The sequence below is a fragment of the Lipomyces doorenjongii genome (genome assembly GCF_038497915.1).
Source record: "Lipomyces doorenjongii strain NRRL Y-27504 unplaced genomic scaffold V1508scaffold_25, whole genome shotgun sequence".
Lineage (NCBI taxonomy): Eukaryota > Fungi > Ascomycota > Lipomycetes > Lipomycetales > Lipomycetaceae > Lipomyces > Lipomyces doorenjongii.
In genome coordinates, this window is record NW_027118092.1 from 127,473 (window position 1) to 152,603 (window position 25,131).

Here is a 25,131-nt window from a genome sequence, read left to right on the forward strand (position 1 = left end):
ACTCTCAAAAAAATAGTCATTCTCCGCAATAATATACAGCCCATCACTCACGCAGTCTGACTTGTGGAGGAATTTTTCACGACGTCGCTGCCTAGACTATTTTCCCTGCGGTACAGCCGTCTGTGTTCAATTGGACGATTGGGAAGCTTGGCTACCACTAATCATTTTGTAAGTTTCTTTTTGTGATATTATACCGGTGGACTTGTGTTTTTGCTTCAAATGTGGCACCTGACGGAGGCAAATTGGGGCCAATTCATATGAATCACCGGAGTTTAGGAGATGTTAGTCGAAAATTATTTCATCACTGACAGTGCTAATAGAATTTAATTTTACGATATTCGTTTATTCGCGCAATGGCTACCGCTGGTATGCGTTGTCAAGTGGGTGACATTGAAAGCATCTAATTAATTACATGTTAGAAGTCCCTGTCGCTGTCGAGATTCCCAGGCAGAAGTCTGATAAGGAGCGTATGTAGCCTGCGGTTGGTTGTGCCATGAAGTAGGACTAACCATTGTATCTAGTCGAAAAGGAGCGAAAGAAGGAGGAGAAGATGGCTAAATTCTTAGCCAAGCAAAATAAGGTATGGTAGCACCGAGAGAATATGACCGAGAATTATTGCTAAGAATGAACAGAAGCAAACGGTAAAGGAGAAGTCGGAAAAGGCGGAGAAGAAGCCCACTAAGGAGCAGGCTGCGACACCCGAATATAAAGAGTTAACTCCTTCTGGCGAGAAGAAAAGTAAGTGTCTCTATATTGGGGATAGTTCATGGCCGTAATACTAACGTGCGAATCAGTTCTTCAAGATCTGGAACTTCCGGCTCTGAAATCCTATAATCCTCAGGTCGTTGAATCGGCGTGGTACGAATGGTGGGAAAAGGAGGGATTCTTCAAGCCAGAGCTCACCGAGGATGGCAAAGTCAAGCCTGAGGGTCTTTTCACAATTCCTGCACCACCACCAAATATAACCGGTGCCCTTCATATTGGACACGCCTTGACTGTTTCCATTCAGGACGCTTTAATTCGGTGGGAGCGTATGCGCGGCAAGACCGTACTATACTTGCCTGGCTTCGATCACGCTGGTATCAGTACTCAGTCTGTCGTCGAGAAGATGCTGTGGAAAAAGAAGAAGCAGACCCGACACGATCTAGGGCGTGAGAAGTTCGTCGATTTAGTCTGGGAGTGGAAGGACGAGTACCATAGTCGAATCAAGAATCAGTCCAAGCGATTGGGTGCTTCCTATGATTGGACTCGCGAGGCCTTCACGATGGATGAGAATCTGTCGGCTGCTGTCCGCAAGACTTTCATTCAGTTGTTCGAGGAGGGTATCCTCTACCGTGACAATCGACTTGTCAATTGGTGTGTTGCCCTTAACACCACTCTTTCCAACTTGGAGGTCGAAAACAAGGACATCAAGGGCAGAACCATGCTGAACGTCCCCGGATACGATGAGGCGGTTGAGTTTGGTGTCATTACGTCGTTTGCCTATCCGGTCGAAGGTTCTGATGAAAAGCTTATTGTTGCTACCACTCGTCCGGAGACCATGTTTGGTGACACTGCTGTCGCCGTCCACCCTGATGATCCGCGATACCACCACTTGCATGGAAAATTCGTTGTTCACCCGTTCGTTGACCGGAAGCTTCCGATCATCACCGACAGCGAGGCCGTTGATATGGAGTTTGGAACCGGAGCTGTGAAGATCACTCCTGCTCATGACCCAAACGATTATGCTACCGGTAAGCGCCATAATCTCGAGTTTGTGAACATTATGAACGACGACGGTACGTTGAACGAGAGCTGTGGCAAGTACGCCGGCCTCAAGCGTTTCGATGCGCGAAAGCTTGTCATCGAGGAGCTTAACGAGCTCGGCCTCTTCATAGAATCTAAGGACAATGAGATGACGGTTCCATTGTGTGCGAAGTCGAACGATGTCATCGAGCCGGTCATGAAGCCACAATGGTGGGTCAGACAGAAGGCTATGGGTGATGCCGCGCTTAATGCTGTCAAGACCGGTGAGATGATCTTGGAGCCTAAGATCTTTGAGGCGGATTACTTCTACTGGATGGAAAATATCCAGGACTGGTGTGTCTCCCGTCAGCTCTGGTGGGGTCACAGATGCCCGGCCTACTTTGTTAGAATAGAGGGTCTCGAAGATCAGCAGGATGCTATAGAGGCCAAGTGGTGGGTTGCAGCAGAGAACGAAGAGGATGCTAGGAAGAAGGCTGAGGCCAAGTTCCCGGGCAAGTCTTTTAGTCTTGAGTGGGATGAGGATGTTTTGGATACGTGGTTCTCGGCTGGTCTGTGGCCGTTCTCTACCCTTGGATGGCCCAATCTTGCGTCGAAGGACTTGAAGGACTTTTATCCTATGTCAATGCTCGAAACTGGGTGGGATATCATGTTCTTCTGGGTTGCTCGTATGGCTATGCTCGGACTCAAGTTGACTGGTTCAGTTCCGTTCAAGGAGATTTACCTGCACTCGCTCGTCCGTGATGCCCAGGGCAGAAAGATGTCCAAATCACTCGGTAACGTTATCGATCCGCTCGACGTCACGACAGGTATTTCGCTCGAGAAACTCCACACAAGGTTGCGGGAAGGTAACTTGGATCCGCGAGAGATAGAGAAGGCCGAGGCCGGCCAGACGCTCAGTTTTCCGAATGGTATTCCGGAGTGCGGCACTGATGCCATGCGGTTCGCTCTCTGCGCTTACACTACCGGTGGTCGTGATATCAACTTGGACATTCTCCGTGTTGAGGGCTACCGAAAGTTCTGTAACAAGATATACCAGGCCACGAAGTTTGCTTTGCTACGTCTTGGAGATGGTTACATTCCGCCTTCGAAGATCAATGTTACCGGTAAGGAATCGCTTGTCGAGAAGTGGATTTTGTACAGACTCAGCGAAGCCGCGAGGCTCACAAACGAGTCGCTCGAGAAACGTGATTTCTTTACGGCGACATCGACGATTTATAATTTCTGGCTCTACGAACTCTGCGATGTTTACATTGAGAACTCTAAGTCGTTGATTTTGGAAGGTACGCCAGAGGAGCAGGCGTCGGCGAAAAGCACGTTGTACACTTGTCTGGATGGCGCGCTTAAGCTTATTCATCCGTTCATGCCGTTCATCACGGAGGAGCTATGGCAGCGACTGCCCCGTCGTGAGGGCGACACGACGCAAACGATCGTTAAGGCGAGTTATCCTACGTACCGAACGGATCTCGATGACGCGGAGGCAGCCGCTGCATACGACTTGGTTTTCTCAGTCGTGAAGGGCGCGCGGTCGCTGTTTTCTCAGTACAACATTCTCAAGGGCGGCAAAATATACGTCCAGTGCAGCTTCGCGGCCGATAAAACTACGATAGAGACCCAGACTAGCAGTATTAGCGCGTTGATCAAGTCATATGACTCTATTGATGTTATTCTGGCAAATGAGGCACTGCCCGAGGGAACCGGTGTTTTGGTTATTTCGAAGGACGTCACCGTAGGTGTCATGCTGAAAGGCCAAGTTGATGTTGATGCTGAAATCAAGCGTGCAGAACAGAAGCTTAATAAAGCTGTTCAGAGCAAGGCTGGCCTGGAGAAGATCATGTCGAGCAAGGATTATGCTAGCAAGGCGAAGAAAGAGGCCCAGGAGGCTAACCAATTGAGATTGGAAACCTTTGCGGCCGAGATTGAGACCTTGAAAAGCATGATTCAAAATTTCGAGAAGCTCAGAGTTTAGACTGCAGATGATAAATTAGATATGCCGAATTTATAAAGGCTATTTTCTATGTCGTATTAGGTATTGTTTACGTGTTGTAATAAATATGTACACTATAGTCACACGTAAAATTAAATCAGACGAATACCACTGTTGGCTGACTGTGTGCTCTTACAAGTTCAAATAACGCCAGTAAATACAAAGACTCCATAAAATTTCCCAATCCAAAATAACGCGACCCCCCCCCCCCTTTTCCCCCCTTTTACCGGCCGGCAATTCCAAAACCCGATTGCTTCATTGCAGTTGCTGAGGCGGCAGGGGACGATGCTGCTGTGACTCGTCATGGTCGACGAGCTCATTCCGCTGCTGCCTAAACCTCGTCAACGTATTCGACACAAGCTTAGGGTCCACATCCGGTATCCCACGTTCGCGCCTCTTTGCATTAATAATCTTCACGGGTATACTCCTTGTCAAGTCCGAGCCAGCATAGCTCAGGTCGCGCAACAAATTCTTCTCCTCATTCGTAAGCGACTTTTTCGAAATCAAATCCTGAGCAAATCCATGGTTATGTAGCACATTCGAAGACTTGATGTACCAGCATCCGGACTTCTTGTTGTGCCAGCAATTCAAATAAAACGGACAATCTGTCGATCTAGTTGTCCCGAAACTTGCCCTTCGTTTGCGAGGGTCGTCAGTGCGCGTATATTTTGACGTCTTGGACCGTTTCCAGCATTGGATCCGGATATGCTCGGGGCGGGAGGATGTCCGCGATAGTCTGAAGCCTGCCAGTGTGGCGTAGCGGTTTAGGTGGAGCAGAAGCGCGTCTTTGGAGGGGAAGGTTTGGGATAGGTCTAGTGGTTCATCAGACGCGAGGAGGATTGCCGACTCGTGATCTTCTAGGTCTGGATGAATATCTGCGTGATGCTGATGATGTTGGCTACATGCTTCGTCTTGTTCTTGTTGTTGTTGGAGTTGCTGCAGTTGGTGATCAATAGAGTGATGAGCCTTGTCAGGAGAGAGATGATGGTGGTGGTGTATCGGAATTGCTTGTGGTAAGGATGAGAGAGACGCTGTGAGTGATAGATGGCTCGCAGTTGATAGGGTCGGATCTTGCAATTGGACAGGAGATACGGAATTTGTAACTATTGTGCAAGTGTTAGTAGATAGCGGCATGATTTATGACGAAGGGTACTTACAGTCCGTGATATCCATTGTAGAAGATCAAACTGCTTTCATGTTATATAAAGAATATGCTCATATGTAAATAATGCAACAGAACGCTATGCAAGCAGTATAAACCGCGTTGATAAATGCGTATTGGCTATTCAATTTTATGGGCTGTTCAATCCCGCGGCGAATTCCTACATACCGGGGTTAGGGATGCCTAGTTCATCGTCCCGTCTAAGAATCGCCCTCGCCGTTTATTAATACAAGTATGATTTTCATTACAATTCGTGGTCAAGCGTTCTGATGTTCAATTGCAGATTCGCAAATCCTTGAGACGATTATTGTTGATTGTCACAAAGAACAGGATCGCTGACAGTGTAACTATCGGAGAATCTAGAAATTATCGGTTATACATTCCAACGCCCAGCAAAGTGCAACATACAGCAGTTCTGATAATTAGATGCATCAAGCTATAATACAGGGTAACTCGTCCTTCAAGCCATTACTGGCGAAGGTAATATATATACAAGCAATTCCGCAAAACATAAGTCGCAAATACGTTCTAACTCGCCCCGGCCAAGAAATATCGTAATATTCCACCGGCCACTAGAAGTGCGCAATGACAAACTTGTAAAAAAATATAATCACGATGGTGAAGATACACTGCAGATACCCTCTAATTTAGTATTTATATGTCCTAGATATGCATAGCAAGTGACCGGATTCCACAACCTTGTTCTCTATCTCTGCGATAGCTTCATTATTCTTAGCGGTTTGAGCGGCCGAGAGGATAAAACTCGGAAGGCTTATATGCGCTTCCTCGACTAGAAGTTGGGGAGCCGGAGCCGGAGCCTGAGCCTGAGCCGGAGCCTGAGTAAGAAGAGTAGGAAGGGTAGGACAAAGATGCCGACGAGGGCGAGGATGCGGAGAGCTCGCGTTTTTCCTGATCGTACTTGCGGACATCATCTGCAGTGATTTTGATAGTCGAGCCAGTGAGAGGAGTACGCCTAAAGCCCATTTTTGGTTGACAAGGGAGAGTGAGGTAGCAAGGATGTAGAAGAAAAGTGGCAGAGCAGCAGTAAGGACGGAACAAGCACAAGAAGCAGTGACAGAGAAGGTATATAAATGAACACGCGTTATGTGAGCTTGAGCTTGAGCTTGTGCGATGGTGCCGATGAGCTCGGTGGATCACAGCAGCGTCGCACAGAACAGCCAGGATACCGAATAGTAATCTTGCGAATCAGATTACAAATGGCATAGAATAATATGCGACAGGCCTAAATAGAGGCTGGCAGCAGAACAATCAGATTGGAGAGAAATGTATCTGTGCGACGTCGTGGAATAGTGAGGTGGGCTGGCTGTTAGCTGGAAACGTGCAAAAGTAAACAAGGGGAGACACGATCCCACGACGGAACCTCATTTCATGCGCATTTCAGGAGAAGTCGTCTCTGCACATCTCATCTCGGCGGGTACTCGTTGCTACAATCACTCTCCTCGTTCATTCTGGATTATCGTTTCTGCTATGAGCGGACCTCAGGATCGAGCTTCGCAGTGAGTTGGAGCGGCAGATCTTTGTGGGGCTCATTGTGCTCACTGTGTTTCCAGGCTCCCACAAGAACAGCAACAGATTCTTACTGAATTACAAAAAATTCTTCTGACAAGCAATCAAATGTATGTGTTTACGCCGATAAAAGTGGTACGTGGCTCTATCTAATTCGAATTTTTTAGAAATGCGAACTTGGAAGCGGCAATCAAACTAGTTCGCGAACGCGGGCCCTACGATGTCGCCGCCCGCGAAGCCGTCGACAAGGCTCGTCAGGCGTACTCATTACTTCGACAGGCGGAAGATCGACCGAAATGAGCTTGCGGCTAGGATTAGCTTCTTTCCGGAAAATGTCCCATCCGCGGCGACAATATGATTGCGTGATTCCTCGCCGACCGTGCGATGGGCTACAGCTGAGCGTTCCGTTTCGTCTCGTGAACTGCAGACTACGACGATATGAGCGCATAGTGAGGGGGTGAAGACGCGATCAAGTGGCGGCTATATTGTGAACAGTGATGTACGATTATAGTTAAGAAGATTTATTGATCCTTTTTTTTCACAAATCCTTGTAAGCCAAAACCGGCCACTTGTTGACCGGCCCCACAGTTTTAACCAACGAAATCCGCCCACCAAGCCAAGTCTTGCCAACTTCACCGAACAAGGTCTCCAATCTCGCTTCAATATCGATCTTCTTGTCTTCACGAATGGGCCATTCGTCGGAATAGACCAAGCTGATATGCGGATCATATTCATTAACTTCCCATTCCCTGGCCGTCACTTCCACATGCTCGGCGGCAAGGTCTGCGTACTTCCGTCGTGCCTCGCCCGCAAGTCGGCCTAGTTCCGGCGTCTTCGCGACCCGTAGATATATCTTCTTGAAATACGCAGGCCCGTAGGCAACATGGGTAACGTCAATCTTCAACTTTTTCTCGATCGTCGACGCCGCGTACTCTATGACCGCGACCGGATCCGCATCAAGAGGGATATCACTCGTAAGAGTGACATGCGGGGAGAAATTGGGTGCCGCACCACCGAATAAGTCGTCTGAGAGTTGGGCGATGAGTGATTCGAGTGCGTTGTAGATCGGACTTGAAGGTGGAGGCGAGAGCCAGAGTGAGAGTCCTAGAGAGTCGGCTGCTGTTAACGTCAAGGAGACTATCAATCAATGCGCGTTGATCGGCGCATCCGATTCTCTTGGGTGAGGATTGATTTACCTGGCATTGCCGCTTCGGGAATATCTCGACGTCACGGGGAAGCGTTGATATAAGTTTAATATGAGGAATAAGAGCTTTATGACGCTCTGGTGCTGCTGTTGCAGCGGCTGACAGCGGGCGGTCCGTGGGCTCGTCATCGTCATTCAGGGGCACGGATTAGATAGCATTCTGCTGAATTATTAATTATTAATTACCACATTACGCATGCAAACCCCAACACCAAAATACAGCGGTCGTTACAACATATATAATTCGTCATTACAAAATCGTTCGCAACTACAAGGCCAATCCGCCGGCCAAACCAGCAACGACAGTGGCTACCAGCCACACGGCAGCCTTCAGGCCAGCAACGTCAACGCTATTGTCGAACATGGTGGCTGCGGCATTCTTGGTCGGACTCGCGCCCTGGACCGCGGCCGTGCCGAAGCCGTTGTACGCGACGGCCGAAGACGCGGCTGACGTGGCAGTGGCCACTGATGACCCGGGGGACGACGCGGTTGAATGGATGGCGCTGGAGGTAACATTTACTCGAGTAGGATTTGTTGCTCCGCATTGCTTGTTCTGGCGACATGCCGAAACGCAGGTATTGTCCGATCCGCAGTTATTGGCACATAGCTATTGGGCGTTAGCACTTGCGGTGAGCCGGTTGGCCACACGACGTACATACAGTAACTTGCTCTTGGCAAACGAAATACGGGATGGTAAGACTGTACTCTGTCAAGTTCGGACTGTGTCCATTCGAGCACTCGCATGTATAGTACAGGTTATCGGGGTAACATAAATTCGAGGTTGCACTGTATCCCTCGTCGAGACAGATCAGAGGACATGTAGCGACCTCAGATTGGCACCATTGCAGGCGAGTATTTGGGTCTATGGTGCTGGCGTTGAACGTGGGATACGTCTGCGCGAGTGCTGTTGTTGCGAACAGGAGTGTGACGATTGATAGGAATATCTGTAGGTCATTAGACGCATCGAAGGAGTCGAATAGGGAAGAAAGGCTTACCATGCTGGGACCTGTACTGATTGAGGCACGCATGTCGTCTGTATATCTAGACACGGACACAGGACAAGATCAGGCCAGAACTACCGGGGGATGGCCCACTATACGTTGATATCATACAAGAAGCTGGCGATGGAAGTCTATAAATAAAACTGGAAATAGGAAGGGTTTAAGGGGTCACGAGCATTGCCTAAAAATAAGGTTTGTGGCCTTGATTGTGCGCTTGTGTTTTCAACATTTTGAACATTGCAAGCAACGACCTGAGATCCGTCCCAACATTGTTCTGCCATGTCTTTCAGTAACTATGGATCTGCCGCAGCAACCACAACAGAAATGAAGCGGATAGACCTGCAAACGGCCAGATATGTCCCGATCACTGAGCCTTCGTTGAGGGCCAAGAAGTTCAGATTGTACCCCACGGCGCAGGAGAAAAAATACTCCACAAGTGGATTAATGCGGCACGTCGGACATACAACGAATGTCTGCGTGTTTGAGGGAGTCCGGAAAGAAGCCGTTGAGAACCAGGACGACAATCAAAGAGGCGATAGATATAGTGAAAAAGCCGTGGCTCGAGGCGACTGCGTAGGATATTCGGGACGCGGCAATGGAAGATTCGTAAAACAATCTTTCTGCATCGCTTATACAACTGTATTGGGTGTTAGGGATCGCCGCGTAGGAACGAGCGTCAATTCATATGTCACATCGATATGGAGCGTATAGACCATCGATGGATATCAACACCAACACTGCAGACTTCATATGGCCCGCCGAGTGTCACAAGGTGTTCACTACCAATAAGCTGTTAGCATCGTATTCGTAGAGCAACTTTCGGAGTTAACCACGTTCCAGAACCAGATGCGCTATGTGGAATCTAAAGCGCAGGTGTCGGTCGTCTTCCACCGCAAACTAAGTCTTGTCTAATCCTTGTAAACGAGTTCAATCGCCTGGCAGACTCCGCGAATGCCGTGATATTGGATTGGCTGAGGCTTTCGTACGCGTCAGGCTTTGGTTCCAGCAGGTCGGCACGCAGACTAGTTTAACTAAATGGCCTCCCGAGCGAGCCGAGCCCTACACGACGACATCATTGGTCCTTTTGTGACAATGACGTGGCCGATCTGACTATGAAGTCGCTGTCTTTATTCACAAGTTGGAACGTGTCGTTTGCTTGAGCATATTCATTTGCCGTGGCACCTGTTCCCTTGAAAATGCCTATCTCCGACTGTGTCCGCACACGGCACAATTGCCTCAAAAACGGGCTCGGTGTGGCCGTCCACCTTAGATCGATGGGTACGACAGGCTCGGGTCCGCCATTCAGCAATACGAAAAGCAGCAGAAAAACGCCAGCAGTTGCGGCGCTAGAGCCATTCAGTGGCGCAGTCCCTGCGGCGCATGAGTGCAACGGGAATAGAAACTTTTGTGAAATATTTTGTTTGTTTTGCGCCTTGGGAGAGTCTCCACACCTACCAGATATATTCAAAAACGTATATTTCACACTGCAACACATGCGCGGCGTTCTGCTATGGGACCCTCATCAGGTTAGGGCTCCATGTTTTGCCAGTCGGCGGAGAATTTAAAGATCCTACGGAAAGGTCGGGGAGACATGCTGTTGGAATCTCGGGAACTCTTTGTGAATTTTGATTGCGATTGCGATTGAGTTTGTACGTTCTCAGGCTGGGGCAGGACGAAGGAAAGGACACATATACATAAGCATGTAGAAGTCCTGCCCAGTCCTTCACTAAAATACTCTTAGACGTTGAAATTGTCAGCAAGCGCGTTCAAAATTCTCATCTGACGTTGTGGTCTTAGGTCTGTGTCGATTGCTTTACTGTAAGTAGTTTCTTGTGGGCCTGTGAAGCCATAAGATCAGAGCAGATGATAGGACCCTACCGGTGCATTATTGCAATCTATGTCTCATTCTGATTAACACAATATAGACTGACCAAACTCGACATGTCATATTAAACTTCTCAGCGCAGTCACTGGACGAGCTATTTCAGCTTCGAGCTCAACAATGTAAACATTTGGCAGAGTGGCCAGTGATGTGGTCTCGTCCTGCGCCTTCGAACGCGCCTTGGCTATCACGGTGGCGACCAATTCGAGACCTGCACCTCTCATTCTGTTAATTGCACTCACCTGTTACGACGGTTATGATCCTCTGTCGCTGAACTGCGGTTGATATCTGAGTTGTCGGAATACTAGCACGCGATCGATCCATCAGCTACAGAACAATTGATAGAGATCACACCGTGAACATGCGATATTTAATCAGAATGGCATTACACCATCAAGTCCGAATTGTGTTCAATCGTAGATTATTCATGAAGTAAGCCGGAGACGATATAGGACAGGATGCCTGGCGGCTGGCCGGCTCTGATTCGCATGAGACTGTAACTGGTCGACTGGAGCAGCACTAGACTGCGATAGTACTAGTTGCTATTTCATGCAATGCATGCAGCCTCGTGGGGCACTGTCCCCGACTTACAGTAGCGCAGAATGAAGTGCCTTAGAGTTAGAGTTACGCAAAGTAAAACTCACCCGTTGCGAAATGGAAGCTCTTTGACAAACGCTGTTGTACTATTAAGGGGTTATTCAAATCTTCGGGACAAATATCAACCCGTCAGAAGCGCGTTAGCGGAGAACACTACTTTAGCCAGAGCTGCTGATTCGAAGAGCAACCGATGAATTTAACCTTGGGGGTGTCACAACGGATCTGAGACAACGTTGAACTTTGCTGTACGACAATTCACTGTACCAGAAAATAGCTCAGGAACGTGCGTCCGTTGCTAAGAGTATTCATATATCCAACGTTAACGGATCTAAATCCTTAGCATAATTCCCTGGTTGTGACCTGGGCCAGTGTGGCGGCACAATATTGTTCAGGGCCACAAGGTATAAATAATATTGGAGTAAACCAACAATTTTCTTTGGGACTAGTGCCGTGGTCCCCTGTTGCCATGATACATCTCTCTAATACGAGTAAAGGTTCGTGGCTTCATCTGTAATCTCCACAGAAATGGTGTACGCGCTGTGCATATGCAATTTCTTTCGAGGCTAAAATCACGATCACGTGCCGACGTAATTAAATCTATGGTGCCACATACAGCGCGACCAATCCAGCTTCGTCCACCGTCGTTCCTGCTCTTTCTCCGGACGAAGCGGCATAGTATAACTTGGAGTAATATGTTCTAGAATATTTTCAATGCAGGACTCGGCAGGACCTCTACGTCTTGTCCTTTCGCTCCAGCCTCCGAATTATATTGACAATGGACAAAATGTACTAACAACACATATTCTCCTGACTAGCGTATTCCCAATCTCTCGGCCGATGTCAGCCTCGAGTGCCCTAACCTGATGTGAGTACAGGACTCGCAGGGTCATGACCGTAACACTGGCTCGATGATTTTTTGTGCACTATAGCGTGCAATAGTTCGTACGCAAGGACTGCTGCGCTTCGTGCACCACGGCAGTTCCAACTATAATCTGATGAAATGTTGCAAGATAGACTGCAATACATAGTCTGGGTGCCGCGATGCTTGCTGCCTTCTGGAATATCCAGATGTGCCATCTCATTACCACCAAATGAGTGACAAAGTCCGGCACTATGTCCGGTTCCTTGCGGCACGCGGGCAGCGGGCGCGGGCCGGGCCTGCGGCGGTGTGGCCGTGCAGGTGGCATTTGTGGGTACGACCACACTCGGGTCCGGTACGAGTGCAGATCTTTTAAGCAGTAATAACTAGAATAGCTAAGTAAAAGGCCAGCCGTTGGTGCGGCGCTGCAGTAGTCAGCGAGTCGGCGGCGCCACAAGCTGCAGGCTGTTCACATGTTGCTGGGGCTGGGGCGGCGGCTGAGATTTGCGGGCGCACGATGACGCAGGCACCAAAACAGGAACGGAACGTTGTACGCGTTTAGTACGAGTTTCTCGGCACGTTTAGCCCCCCCACTCCTTACTGAACCCTAATTAGTGTGCTTTCGCAGTGTCTCCTTCTCCTGTCTCCTTCCTTCGGCTCACCGCGCTTTCGCTCTCATCTTCCCTGGCTCGCTCTCGCTCTCGCCCTCGCCCTCGTAAAACCATCGACTTTGTCCTTTTCCAGCATGACTCCGCCGTCACTCTCGCTCTCGCCCTCGTCCTCGCGCTCGTCCATCTCGTCCATCTTCTCTCAGCCAACGTCGCCTCTGCTCTCCACCATGCGGCGCTCGTCTTGGCCCTCTGCAAAGTCCCTCCGTCGTTTGCTCTCGCGACCAAACGTCACGCTCACACTCGGCGTCGGCGTCGTGCTCCTGTTCACCTTTTCTCTCACCCACTCCCATCCACCCAAGAACGTGATGGAGTCGGCCGACGCGGTCGCCCCTCGCCGCCAGCCAACCAGCTTCGGCACCGCATCCAGTGAGGCCCAAAATGTCGTCGTCGACGAAATCGCGTACTCTGGCGTTTCCGTCCAATTCCCATTGCCGGATCCCGCTGACCGCCCGTCGGACATGATCGACACATTCGCACACTTCAAAAGCAGGGGAATCTGCAAGATCTCGGCCCTCGAAATCCATCGCCCGTTCGAACCGCTCTGCCAGACAAAGGACTCGGTCTTGCACGCCATGTCTGGCGGCGGCCGCATCGGTTTCGACGCGCCATACATGCCTCGCGGTTGCGACATGCGCTGGTACGATCGCTCCGAGATCTGCGAGATCGTGTCCCGCTTCGACAAGATCTTGTTCATCGGCGATAGCATGATGCGCCACATCGTCGGCGCCTTCCACGTCCTCTTGCGCGAAGATCTCGGCTACGGTGCCGTCACGGCCTGGAACTTCCGCCAAGACGAGCTCGACGTTTGCTTCTGCCAAGGCCAGTTCGACACCCTCAAGTGCGGCGTGCAAGGCATATTCAACTCCGACGACGTCGCCAAGTTCGATCCCGACTCTCTCAAGTGCGACCCGCACAAAATGAACGTCCAGAACCATGTCATCTCTGCCTACCCGCCCACCGCGGCCGAGTTGGGCAATCTCGGCGACGTGTTTGCTCGCGCCTCGACCGACAGCCCGATCGCGCTCATCTACGGTCACGGCCATGACAACGATCTCGACATCCAGGCCACGAGCGGCTGGCTGACGTCTATCCAGCGAACCATCTCGGAGCGCATGTCAAAACGTGCTCGTCGTGCCCAGCTCTTTGTCACCCCCGGCTCGTCCGGACCGAGCATGTACGACCTCGACGTCCTCAAGCACGGACACAAGGCCCTAAGTCTCTTCGAGACCGGCATGGCCGACGTCTGTCGCGCCAAGGACATTGACGTGCTCGGCACTTACAACGCAACCATGCAGACCACCATCCACGACGGCAAGCACTCGGACATCCGCGGGAACTTGCTCAAGATCATGATGGTCCTCAATTGGCTCGACAAAGTCGACCCTGTCGACGGCCGTGCCATATCAGGCGCCGCTGAACCCGTCCCGCCACCGCCGCCCATCAATGTCGTACAGAGTCCCAAGGCCAATCCCATTCCTGAATCGAAGCCAGTCCCCGATACGTTAAGGACACTCCCCAAAGCTCCTCCCGCGAAGGAGCCCGAGTTGCCGGACCACGCCGCCGCCGCCGCAGACGCATCCAAGACCAAATTGGATGAAGCTGGTCCTGGTCAAAACCCAGACCCTCCTGCGGCACCGCAGGCGAAACGAGAAAACGCCCAATCAGTCGACAAAAAGTCACTGTCCAGAGTCCTCCCCCACGAAGACGAGAATATGGCGAACGCGCCAGGTCCTGATAAAGCACCGAACCCACGTGGCCTACCGCGACGGAAGAAACACGAAGCCACGTGATATGTTTTTGTATAGTATTTACGGCCGGATGGAGTTTTTTTTGAGCTCACTATTGTTATTGTTTATTGTTGTTCTTGTTAAAAAATGGGTATCGTTTGGGTGTTTCTATTTAGGCGTTCGTCTGCTTATCGTTCAGCCGCGCTAATGTATTTTTACCGTTACAGATGGTCCGTGCTGCATCATTATTAATGACTTGTGTGCTTTTGCATGCAGTATGCAGATACCCCGTAGCTTATACCGACCGCAGCATTGGCCGCCGTGATATATGGTTTTGTATCAAATTCTATTACATAGAGATCTGTATCCCCGCGCCAATGCTCATTTGCCGCCATACACCAATGACAAAAAAAAACTATATAACCAAAGACCCAACACCTCTTAAAACACAATATTCACTCCTCAATCACAGCAAACTCGGCAACAGTAGCACCGACGTCGCCGTACCGCAACCCGGTATCGTACGACCCTTGCACGACTAGCATTATCCACCGCGTGCGCACGGCTTCGGGCAGGGCCACGGTCGTGACGTTGCCGACAGACAACTTGACCTCGAGCGCCGTCGCGGCGTTGTATTCGGCGGATATCGACACGTTTTGCCGCACGATCGGCCACGCAAAGTCCACGCTGCCGAACGTGGCATCGTCGGCGCCGACGGCTGCGTAGTACCCGACGGAAAATGACAGCGGAGGCGTGCGCCCCCAGTTCAGGCTCACGCCAGAAACAGTCGTGGCGTTGCCCAAATCGACCAGCAGCGCGGATGGGTCGCGCGTAGATGGCTGCCAGGACGTCGAGTTCGACCCGTCCACGGCCGAGATCGGGAAATGTCCGCTCGCCCATGTCGTGTTCGAGATTGCGGGCTGGCATTGCGCGACGTTTCCTGCCACTAACGTCCCATTGAGATCAGCCCGGCGGGTGGGCACAACCAGCCGACCACCTTCGTACAGCGTGTAATCCCCCTTTCCGTCGCCGGCACCAATGCGGACCGTGACTGGCATGCCGCCCTCTTCTCCACTGGAGCCTTGCGGGACGTCTTCGTGGTCGTCGTCGTCGTCGTCGTGCCGCCGCTTGTCGTGGTGCGACGAAAGGTACTCCACCAGATCCGAATCCCCAGTCCGCGATCTCGACGACGCTTTGGTCCGACGGTGTACAATCGTCTCGTCAAGCTTAATCGTCACGTCGAAAACGCTGTCCCGCCATTTCATCCCATTAACCGTGTACCCGCGCTCAATCTGCGGCGGCAGCGAAGGATCCAGGTAAAACACGTCCTCGCGCGGCCGGAACCCCGTGAATCCGTGCGTCAGAACTTGCAGAAATCCGCCGTGGCCCGTCAAGAACGGGAACGCCGGCCTCGTGCCGCCGTTCGTCGTCGCGTTGTCGTCCATTTGCTCCGAAAACTGGTAAAACGGCGCACGCAGATACGGCTGCGACGCGTACAGGAGGTATGTGTACGAGGCGCAGCCGACAGGACTCAGCGCCGCAGAGCTGATCGCGAAAATCGCCCACGTCTAAAGTGTTTCTGTTAGAACGATTATTTCCAATAATAATCACCGCGTACCATAGCTGGACCATCTGCACTCTGAGCCATGGCGTAAAAATCCAGATTGTTCAAACTCTGCTGCCACGAACTGTGATATTCGAGTGGATAGTCAAGCAGAACCACGTCCGCCTGCTTGATCTCCACAGATCCGTTCATATTCGAGAATTCCAACACCAGATTCACGTCCGAGTTAACCGGAATGTAAATATTCTCCTCAATATCTGCCCACTTTGGATTTGCGTCCTGTCCAACAATCTCCGCCGCTCGTTGCGCCCATCCCATAAGCTTGGAGATGCCTGCGTTCGTGAACGCGCCGTTGTCGACAAAATTCGCATACTCGTCAGGGTCGGTCATATTGTACGTGTAATAGTACGGTCCCGTCGACGCGTTCTTGACGGCATACGACGAAAACATCTCCGCGGCGTCACGAATGATCGGCCATCCTTTCGCCTCCAACCAGTCCGTATCATTCGACAATAGAAATTGATTCCAATGAGCTTGGGCAATATCGACGTTGATATGATACTCGTAGTCAACGCAAGGACCGGTGCCAGTGCAGTTGCCGAACCGACCAGATGTCCACGAGTATATGGCACCACTGAGGTTATATGACTGCGCGTTCTCAATTGACTGGTTATGAATCCGTTGCCGGAAGTTGTTGACATTCGCCGCATACCTGGGATAAAGAACAGACATCGCCGGATACATCCACGTGTCGGCGTCCCAGAACTTATATTGATTAGCAAATCTCATGTTGCCCTTTCCGCAATTTTTCAATTCTTACCACCATGCCTCCATAGGAGTCCGAACTGAGTCCAGAAACTGCGATCGAATTGTCACCTCGACCAGACGGCTCGTCACCCGACCGCAGAGCACTCAGCAAGTGGAAGAGCGACGCTCGGATAGAAATCTGAAGCTCCTTGTCCCCAGGAAAGACAATGTCACCAGATTCCCAAAGCTTATGCCACGCAAGCTTGTGATCCGCCTTTGCCAGCCTATATCCAATTGCCGCACCAATACGCGCCGTGTATGCAGCTACGCGCTTCGGGTTCTTATACGCATCCGACGACGCGATACCGACGAACTTGTAGGCCGACCACGGCTTGCCAGCTTCGAGTGAAACCTCAAATTCTTGCGATATCGTTGCCGGGCTCTTATTCGCAATAGGAGACTTTTGCCGACTGCTTATGTTGACAACAGCCGCATCCGAAAATTCAAGGTGTGAGTATTCATAAGCCTGAACACTGGTCAAACCGTAAGGACGAACGCCAGTCCACATGCCGGTAGCGTCATGCGACGAGTAGTTCTTCTCCAAAAATATTGTCCGGAACGAACCGGCGCCGTCGAGAATGTCGGAAAGCTTGATATTGGTATCTTCGGCGGACTCTACTTCGAGCTTAACCATTGCCAGTGTCGGAATCACTCTGTGGGCCAAGACCTCGTACGCGAGGGAAATCGCCTGCGACGGATTTCCATTCGGATGCCATTCTAGTTTGGTCCTGACGATACCGTCCTTCAGGGAAAGCGACTGCGTGTAGTTTTGCACATGCCCTTCAGGAGAGTTGACGTTGAACGTATCTCCGTGAGCAGTGACTAACAGCGTAGACCATACCGGCACGGTCGAAATAACACTCTCGCCGCCACCTGTCAATAGCTCCGGGAAATTAGTGGCTGTCGTATTTGGCTGCAAGTCCCAAAAGCCAGCGATGTACGCTCCCGTGAACCGAGGCGAAAACAGGGGCCAACCATTCGTCGGCTCGGCGCCATTGACACCATCGCCGTCCTCGCTCTCAATAGTGTCCTGGGCGTAGCCGCTACCTTCCAACGGCAGACGGGCACCAATGTATCCGTTAGAAACATATGGCTGAAGTTGGAACCTGTTCGTAGTGAGCACACGGTTCGTCAACGTCCAGGTGCGATCATTGTACTCGACACCTTCAAGGATCGGATCGTCCGTGACGGCCTCTCTAGACAGCTGCTGCCTTAACTTCAGTGAAACACTGGCGAGCGCGAGTTGCGATAGAACAACACAGCCAGAAAGTAAAACGTTTAATCTCATCCTGGCGACCGTATCCCAAGGAACAAGTGAAACAGGGCCCGTTGAAGATAAACTCAGGCACGTGTAGATCGAGCTTAACTTTCAACGCCGACCAAATAGTTAAGAGGAATCTTGACAACTCGCCGCCAGACCGAGATATTCCCAGATCTATATACCTTTCATGCGGCGAGAAGATTTATTTAAACTACTGGCAAGCAAGGCGTCCGCGGAAGATATGACTCGGCTGAAATACATCCTCTATGCCCGAGTTGGGAATCGGGCTAGCAACCTACGAGATGCCGTTCTTACTTAACAGTGCAGGCAGTGCGCACTTGCGTCATCAAGTCTCTTAACACTTCACACTTATGCCAATCGGCCAGTCAACAGTCAGCGGTGATCGGCGAATTGTCGATGACATGACGAATTCAGGCTAAAGCGTCAAAAATTGTGTGAAGGCCAATTAGCATATTGTGACTGACATGAAAGCTTGAGAGCAGTATTCTATGATATCATACAAAGCTGCAATCAAACGGGGTATTCTGAAAATCACCTATGGATCCGTCAACAACGGATGTAGCAGCGGAGTCAAAGGTGGCAATATACGTTGAATGAACGCGAAGTGCAATCATGTATTCTGTAAACTTATATTAGACGACATCAGATACCGCTGAAGGTGATTCAATCACATCTCTGTCCCGGTCCCTATGTTGTATCTAAGAAAACAGGAATGTCTCTGTATTCTCCTCGACCATAAACCTCGCAGAATTGTATGAACGAATACATCAGCTTATTCGAGGCAAGCCCTTACAAGTCGACGCATCAGTAGACTGCGAAACGTCTAAGGAGAGCAATCCACCGGTAAACTACTTGTAGAGCAGTTTGACACTATACAATGTCTCCAATCAAACAGATGCAGGTGCAGTTCGTATAGTAAAGGTACTCAATTCTATGTGGTAGTTGATATTATATCTTAATCGAGAGGCGCGTGAATGCGCGGTAGAGTGATAATGCTGACTGTGGTAACTGTGGGGTGGCAAGAACACCGGCTCTGCTGGAAACTACGATCTAGCGCTGACAGTTCAAACAGCAAAAAAATATATTAGTAGAACGATAGGAGTTTCAACAAAATCATTAGAAGCATTAGTTACAGTTTGCAATAAAAAGTGTAACCTAGCTTGTTGCTACTAGTAAGCGAGTTTGGCTCGCGATGGAGTCCCGAGAATCGTGAGCCGCGAGAACGTTAACGTCGAGTCGGCTAACCCATCTTCTTCGTACTTCGAATTATCACCCTGCACGCATCACCTACTCCAACAGCGCATCCATCACATCACATTCTTACGTGTCGCAACCTTATAGGCAGACTTGTAATATATTGTTGTAATGGCCACGCTCACTTCCGCCACTTCGCTGTTGGCACTGCTGGATGAGCCAGATCAAAGCTTGCAGGTGTATGCGCTCGAAAACCTCAATCAGCTCGCCGACGAGTTTTGGGCAGAGATTGCAGATTATGTAACCAAAATGTACGCGTAATCAGACTGGCGACTATTCAAATCTATTGGATCCGAATGCTAACGTGATGATTAGTGAAGAGCTTTACGAGGATGACAAGTTTCCGCAGTCCAAGCTGGCCGCGCTGGTGGCTTCAAAGGTGTGTATCGATCTGAAAGAATACTTGCTAGATCGACGGCCGAATTAACATCCACTTTGCACAAGGTCTACTATAACTTGGCAGAATTCGATCAGTCCATGCAATTTGCGTTAGCGGCGGGCGATCTCTTTGATTTGTCACTAAAGACAGAATATGTGGAGACAATCGTGTGTATGTGTTCCTGTCCTATTGCAGATGAGGATTAGTTTTATAAATCTAACGGGCGATAGCGAAATGCATCGATTCGTATATTCGAAGTTCTCAGGAGGCATTCGATGCTCCGCTCAAGGATCAGGCCGAAGTCGCACCCGATCCTAATCTCGTCGACGTTGTCGAACGGATGTTCAGTCGATGCATCGAAGAAGAAGAACACAAACATGTACGTGAATATGGCTTGCTTCATGCGCGAGAAATTAACATTGATTAATAAGGCAATCGGAGTGGCATTGGAAGCTCGACGTTTGGACACGATTGAGGCGTGCATCAATCACGTATTCCAAGGAGGTTTGACGAACGGCAAAATTAAAAGTGCGGACAAGCGGTTGTTATCGGACGGCGTCAATGGTGTCGATGATCAAGCAAAAAAATCAGAGGCTGCAGGAGCTGAATTGATTAATTATGTCTTTGAAGCGTCAATGGCTCTGGTTACAAATAAGCGATGGCGTGATGAAGTATGCTACTCAGCGCTTCTTTACAATATATTCACTCTGACTAATACGTGAATAGGTTCTTCACAGAATGGTTGAGCTCGTCGAAAGACTTCACAACCCAGATTATTTCACAGTCGCCAAGATCCTCGTGCACTTGAATGCCGCTGATAAGGCCGGACAGCATATTTTGGACCTATTGACTGAAAATACGGAAACGTCGCTTCTTATCGCGTATCAGATTGCTTTCGATTTAGTCTCTTCGACCTCTCAGGAATTTCTCGCTAAGGTCGTCCAGATGGTTGAAGGATCGTCCACCCCAGGAACCTCGCAAGCCCTCAAAATCCTCAGCGGCGTCCCGACGCTAGATGTCGAGCTTACTTTTCTCTACGATAACAACAAAACTGATCTTCTGATTCTTAACAAGACCAAAGAAACCCTTGAAGCGAGAAATTCAATTTTCCACAATGCCGTCACGTTTGAGAACGCTTTTCTCCACGCCGGTACCACAGCTGATGGATTTTTCAGAGATAACCTTGAGTGGCTATCAAGGGCTATGAACTGGAGTAAATTCTCGGCTACTGCTGCTCTTGGTGTTATTCACAAGGGCAACCTATCGCAGGGAATGAATCTGTTACGACCATATCTCCCAGGCGATTCGGCATCTCAAGCTGGTGGCTCGAAGTACTCTCAAGGTGGTAGCTTGTACGCTCTTGGCCTAGTTTTTGCCGGTCACGGTAAAGATGTACTAGATTTCCTTCGTAAGTACATTCGGGAAGGGAGCAACAGTGGAGGTCAGGAGGGTGAAGTCGTTCAGCATGGTGCTGCTCTTGGTGTTGGTGTAGCTGGTATGGCTACTTGCGACGACGATATGTATGAGGAGCTTAAGAATGTTCTATTTTCCGACTCGGCTGTCGCTGGTGAGGCTGCTGGTCTTGCGATGGGCTTGGTCATGTTGGGATCAGGAAGCGAGAAGGCGCTTGAGGAAATGCTTCAGTATGCACATGAGACTCAGCACGAGAAGATTATTCGGGGATTGGCAGTTGGTATCGCACTACTCATGTACGGCAAGGAAGAGGCAGCTGATGCGTTGATTGATCAGCTCCTTGACGAGCAAGATCCTATCCTCCGGTACGGCGGCATTTTCACCGTTGCTCTTGCTTACTGTGGCACGGGAAATAATACAGCGATCAAGCGATTACTGCACGTTGCTGTTTCAGATGTCAACGATGATGTCCGAAGAGCGTCGGTTATGTCTCTTGGCTTCATTCTTTTCCGCAACCCCACTGCAGTCCCAAGGATGGTCGAACTACTTTCAGAAAGTTACAATCCCCACGTTCGGTACGGCGCCGCCTTGGCACTAGGTATTTCATGTGCTGGTACCGGTCTGTCTGAGGCTATTGATCTTCTTGAGCCTATGCTCAAGGATCCCACTGACTTTGTCCGTCAGGGTGCCTTGATCTCACTCGCCATGATCTACATTCAGCAGAACGAGAAAACCGCGCCCAAGGTTACGTCAGTCCGAAAGACCTTCGCTAAGATCATCTCCGAGAAGCACGAGGATGCGATGGCCAAGTTTGGTGCAGCCTTGGCACAAGGTATCATCGATGCTGGCGGTCGAAATGTTACCATTAGCCTGGAGAACAGACAAACCGGGACGCTTAACATGAAGGCTATTGTTGGTATTGCGGTTTTTTTGCAGTTTTGGTACTGGTTCCCGTTGACGTGTTTCCTTTCGTTGAGTTTCACACCGACAGCGATCATTGGGGTTCGGTCAGATCTCAAGATTCCGGAATTTTCGTTCTTCTGCAATGCCAAGTCGTCGAAGTTCGACTATCCGCCAAAGACTGAAGAGCAGACTAGCAAGGCGCCAGAAAAGGTTGCGACTGCGGTTTTGTCTACTACGGCTCGGGCAAAAGCGCGGGCTAAGAAGTCGGAGAAGGAGAAGGCCGAGGCGGAGATGGAGATGGAGGTGGACGAGAAAGAGCCCACTGCGACGGAACCCCAAGAAGAGCCCTCCAAAGTGGAAGTCGACGGTGTAGAGAAGGAGCAGGAAGACGAGGTTGAGGAAGACGAGGAAGAGGAATACGATGAGGAGATTGCAGAAGATGAGATTGAAGACAAGCAAGATATCAAGGGGTATAAGGTTCAGAATATGTCCCGGGTTTTACCTGCTCAGCTCAAGTACATCTCATTTTCTAGAGATGAACGATTCACCCCGGTGAAAAAGTTCCGATCGTCTGGTGGAATTCTTGTGGTGCGAGATAGCATCGGCCTCCGTGTCAAGACTCCGTTCATCAAGACTGTCCGGGAACGAAATTTGCCGCCAGAGGAACAAGATGAAGAAGATGAGGCCCTAGTTCCGGAACCTTTCGATTACGAGACCGATACCGAGTTATAAGCTGGCTAATGTTCATAGAGGAAGTGGTCAAATTGTTTGTGTATATTTCTGGTGTGATATGAGTTAATCTCCTGTCTAATATACTAAAGTATTTTGAGATGTGTATTACGTATTTGTGGTTTGTTATATAGCGTCTTTGTGATTTGACATCAAAATATATATGCAGATATAAATTCTATTGATGGCTATGCATGCAATACGGATCAAGGGAAATATACAACGCAAGCGTTGTTTATTTACAGAGCTTCTAGGTCACCAAGCACTCTATCTAGCAGCTTTATTCCAAAGGCCTGTGATCCTGGCCCTTCTACGACCAGATTCACTCTGTTACCTTTCGTATTATCAAGCCAGCCCTCATCATCCCTCGCAGGTCGAGGTTCTTGTGGATGCCGCTTCGCAATCCCACGACGATCAAGAACACACATTCCCCAGCTCCACTGTCCAATGGTCTCCATCCTGATATCCATATTCTCTGCAATATTAAACGACGCCGACCTCTCCTCGTCGCTCACAATTGCAAAATACATCGTGAGCGGATCATGCATTTCAATGTACGCGCCATCGACTCCATCTGCCTGGTCAGCCGCACACTGGCGTGAACCGCCTTCGAATGCATTCAAATCCTCCATTTTCCCAAAAGCTGCACCGAGCCACACTGTCATCCATGTGGCAAGCGGGGACTCCCCTGGATGAGGAATTGTAATGCTTGTTTTATCTAGCCAGCCCGCGCAGCGTTTGATAAACCATTGTTTGCGGAGTCGGTGTCGGGAAGTTACGTCTAGTGGGAATAAGTAGAACTTCACTGGATTGTATTCGCTGTCGTCTCCGACTCCACGGAAGGACGTTGCTACCGCGATTGACGAGGGTGGTAAAGTGCTGCTCGGGGTTCGAGAGGTGGTAGCAAGGACAATGGCCGCAGCGTCGACGTCGGCGTAAAAATTGAATTCGGCCAACGGCGTCATGTTGCCTGGAATGTCTATGTTCCCACCCATACAGACTACTTCCTTCACACGGCTGAAGGTGGGGGGATCTTCTAGCGCGGCTCGAGCGATATTTGACAACGGGGCGATCGCAACGATAGTGACGGTATCTTCCGGCTCTTCTCGCAGAATTCGCAGGATCTCGCGCCACGATTGTCGTGGTGTTGGGATGTAACCTTTGGCATCCCGTATAACCTGCTCTCGCGTAATCACTTGATCTGCTGAAAGTGTCTTGGGATCATAGAACGGTAGAATGCAGGTCTCGCTGGGTGAGAACTGTGGTGCCGATTCATGGACCCCGCCTAATCCATCAATGCCGTGAAAGAACTCCGCGCCAACTGTTCGCCTTGAAGACACAGGAATAGTGGACCCCAAGGCAACAACTGGCCATGTTGAGTCATCGCCTGGTGAATTATGCAGGTGATACGGAAGGAGCGGCAGATTGTGTTGACTGCGATATTGGCGCTCTGATTCCAGCACTTGAAACGTCGCCACAACATTGCGTACGGAGGTCGTGACACCGACGTTGCCAAAGCATAGGGATATTAGAGCTACTGAACATGTTGGGGTATTGAGTGCCAGGAGAAGCGCGAGTACGTCATCGACCTTGGAGAGGCGGTCAGTATACTGGCCCTATTCTCAGGTTGGTCGATCCAACCGCACGTAAAGCGATTAGACACAGAAAGAGCTTAACTGAAGAACTACATACACCAGGATCACAATCAACAATCAGTTTCCGCTGAGCCATCAGCAATTTTCGATAGTCCACGTATCTGTGAGCATAAAAGTAGACTTGAAGTGTTGGAGGTTGGGAATAGTGTGAGTTCCTGGAAACAGTCGCCACTACCCACGGGGCCTCGACTCGTGCGGCTGATTGGACTCTATGTCTAAAATTAAGGGCATGTTGACTATTTGTTCTCGTTCTTTTTCCGTTTTCGAGCTCCCGCTGACCTGGTCAGTATTATCCATATGGCATAGAATATCGCAGTCTAATAGATGACTTCTTTGGCTCTGCTTGTGTCCGTCCTGGTGTTGTCATCCATGCTCATATTTATAGCTATGTTATAATCAAACGATTCAAATGCGAAACAATGATTGGTTCTTATCTCAAATCAATTCCACGCCAGACTGATGAATACTTGCGCAGTCTACCGAAAATATCCAATTGTATCGGTTCGGTCGTTGCGAGCACTCTTTACAGTTTACTTGCCGCTTTAGTTTTTACTGTTTATTCATCAGCCGCAAACGTGGCGGCGCGTTTCGAACCCTTCTTTTTTGTTCACCTCCTCTCGATTAGTCCTGCCTTATTCTTAGAACAGAAAGTACGATTGGAAAGCCACGCCAATATTGAATCGGTGACAAACTAGCACAGCCAATTGCCTGGGCACCCCGAGACATCGTCTATGGGGAGAACACAACTTCAGCACGGGGACCAGAAAGCGGACAGAAAAGTGTCA

The 25,131-nt window shown here is 49.9% G+C and overlaps 8 protein-coding genes across 8 annotated transcripts; 3 read left to right on the top strand and 5 right to left on the bottom strand.

Moving 5' to 3' along the window:
* Positions 1–21: 21 nt before the first annotated feature.
* Positions 22–3,851, top strand: V1508DRAFT_386558 (tRNA synthetases class I-domain-containing protein). Its single transcript, XM_066937817.1, has 6 exons — positions 22–168; positions 321–366; positions 420–467; positions 522–580; positions 633–738; positions 795–3,851. Exons 2-6 carry the CDS (start codon positions 354–356, stop codon positions 3,710–3,712), a joined length of 3,144 nt encoding a protein of 1,047 aa, XP_066795768.1. The 5' UTR covers positions 22–168; positions 321–353; the 3' UTR covers positions 3,713–3,851.
* An 85-nt stretch (positions 3,852–3,936) lies between these two features.
* Positions 3,937–5,221, bottom strand: V1508DRAFT_130409 (uncharacterized protein). Its single transcript, XM_066935955.1, has 2 exons — positions 4,888–5,221; positions 3,937–4,833 (listed from the first exon to the last, which is right to left on the bottom strand). Exons 1-2 carry the CDS (start codon positions 4,901–4,903, stop codon positions 3,986–3,988), a joined length of 864 nt encoding a protein of 287 aa, XP_066795769.1. The 5' UTR covers positions 4,904–5,221; the 3' UTR covers positions 3,937–3,985.
* A 1,697-nt stretch (positions 5,222–6,918) lies between these two features.
* V1508DRAFT_130428 (2',3'-cyclic-nucleotide 3'-phosphodiesterase) lies at positions 6,919–7,803 on the bottom strand. Its single transcript, XM_066935957.1, has 2 exons — positions 7,616–7,803; positions 6,919–7,523 (listed from the first exon to the last, which is right to left on the bottom strand). Exons 1-2 carry the CDS (start codon positions 7,620–7,622, stop codon positions 6,958–6,960), a joined length of 573 nt encoding a protein of 190 aa, XP_066795770.1. The 5' UTR covers positions 7,623–7,803; the 3' UTR covers positions 6,919–6,957.
* On the bottom strand, positions 7,646–8,777 carry V1508DRAFT_130420 (uncharacterized protein). Its single transcript, XM_066935956.1, has 3 exons — positions 8,619–8,777; positions 8,283–8,567; positions 7,646–8,230 (listed from the first exon to the last, which is right to left on the bottom strand). Exons 1-3 carry the CDS (start codon positions 8,649–8,651, stop codon positions 7,892–7,894), a joined length of 657 nt encoding a protein of 218 aa, XP_066795771.1. The 5' UTR covers positions 8,652–8,777; the 3' UTR covers positions 7,646–7,891.
* A 3,854-nt stretch (positions 8,778–12,631) lies between these two features.
* V1508DRAFT_417678 (uncharacterized protein) lies at positions 12,632–14,686 on the top strand. The gene has a single exon (XM_066940375.1). The coding sequence runs from the start codon at positions 12,708–12,710 to the stop codon at positions 14,421–14,423; it is 1,716 nt and encodes a 571-aa protein (XP_066795772.1). The 5' UTR covers positions 12,632–12,707; the 3' UTR covers positions 14,424–14,686.
* Positions 14,680–18,265, bottom strand: V1508DRAFT_417679 (glycosyl hydrolase family 65 central catalytic domain-containing protein). Its single transcript, XM_066940376.1, has 3 exons — positions 16,745–18,265; positions 15,979–16,689; positions 14,680–15,928 (listed from the first exon to the last, which is right to left on the bottom strand). Exons 1-3 carry the CDS (start codon positions 18,017–18,019, stop codon positions 14,816–14,818), a joined length of 3,099 nt encoding a protein of 1,032 aa, XP_066795773.1. The 5' UTR covers positions 18,020–18,265; the 3' UTR covers positions 14,680–14,815.
* Positions 18,266–19,275: 1,010 nt separating this feature from the next.
* V1508DRAFT_417682 (armadillo-type protein) lies at positions 19,276–22,872 on the top strand. The gene is made up of 6 exons (XM_066940377.1): positions 19,276–19,518; positions 19,583–19,646; positions 19,712–19,817; positions 19,877–20,025; positions 20,078–20,317; positions 20,373–22,872. Exons 1-6 carry the CDS (start codon positions 19,379–19,381, stop codon positions 22,692–22,694), a joined length of 3,021 nt encoding a protein of 1,006 aa, XP_066795774.1. The 5' UTR covers positions 19,276–19,378; the 3' UTR covers positions 22,695–22,872.
* On the bottom strand, positions 22,801–24,492 carry V1508DRAFT_417684 (Inosine/uridine-preferring nucleoside hydrolase domain-containing protein). Its single transcript, XM_066940378.1, has 2 exons — positions 24,384–24,492; positions 22,801–24,280 (listed from the first exon to the last, which is right to left on the bottom strand). The coding sequence occupies exons 1-2, from the start codon at positions 24,420–24,422 to the stop codon at positions 22,931–22,933; spliced, it is 1,389 nt and encodes a 462-aa protein (XP_066795775.1). The 5' UTR covers positions 24,423–24,492; the 3' UTR covers positions 22,801–22,930.
* Positions 24,493–25,131: the final 639 nt, after the last annotated feature.

Excerpts from the sequence above, each read along its gene's own strand:
- V1508DRAFT_386558 (XM_066937817.1), top strand. Across the intron at positions 468-521 it reads GCAGAAGTCTGATAAGGAGC|TCGAAAAGGAGCGAAAGAAG; the intron begins GTATGTAGCCTG and ends CATTGTATCTAG. Across the intron at positions 739-794 it reads TCCTTCTGGCGAGAAGAAAA|TTCTTCAAGATCTGGAACTT; the intron begins GTAAGTGTCTCT and ends CGTGCGAATCAG.
- V1508DRAFT_130420 (XM_066935956.1), bottom strand. The coding sequence starts at position 8,651 with ATGCGTGCCTCAATCAGTACAGGTCCCAGCATG. Across the intron at positions 8,568-8,618 it reads TCAGTACAGGTCCCAGCATG|ATATTCCTATCAATCGTCAC; the intron begins GTAAGCCTTTCT and ends AATGACCTACAG. Across the intron at positions 8,231-8,282 it reads TTTGCCAAGAGCAAGTTACT|CTATGTGCCAATAACTGCGG; the intron begins GTATGTACGTCG and ends AACGCCCAATAG.
- V1508DRAFT_417678 (XM_066940375.1), top strand. The coding sequence starts at position 12,708 with ATGACTCCGCCGTCACTCTCGCTCTCGCCCTCGTCCTCGCGCTCGTCC.
- V1508DRAFT_417679 (XM_066940376.1), bottom strand. The coding sequence starts at position 18,019 with ATGAGATTAAACGTTTTACTTTCTGGCTGTGTTGTTCTATCGCAACTC. Across the intron at positions 16,690-16,744 it reads ACTCCTATGGAGGCATGGTG|TTCTGGGACGCCGACACGTG; the intron begins GTAAGAATTGAA and ends AATCAATATAAG. Across the intron at positions 15,929-15,978 it reads GTGCAGATGGTCCAGCTATG|ACGTGGGCGATTTTCGCGAT; the intron begins GTACGCGGTGAT and ends GAAACACTTTAG.
- V1508DRAFT_417682 (XM_066940377.1), top strand. The coding sequence starts at position 19,379 with ATGGCCACGCTCACTTCCGCCACTTCGCTGTTGGCACTGCTGGATGAG. Across the intron at positions 19,647-19,711 it reads CCGCGCTGGTGGCTTCAAAG|GTCTACTATAACTTGGCAGA; the intron begins GTGTGTATCGAT and ends ACTTTGCACAAG. Across the intron at positions 19,818-19,876 it reads ATATGTGGAGACAATCGTGT|CGAAATGCATCGATTCGTAT; the intron begins GTATGTGTTCCT and ends AACGGGCGATAG.
- V1508DRAFT_417684 (XM_066940378.1), bottom strand. The coding sequence starts at position 24,422 with ATGGCTCAGCGGAAACTGATTGTTGATTGTGATCCTGGT. Across the intron at positions 24,281-24,383 it reads TTGTTGATTGTGATCCTGGT|GTCGATGACGTACTCGCGCT; the intron begins GTATGTAGTTCT and ends CGCCTCTCCAAG.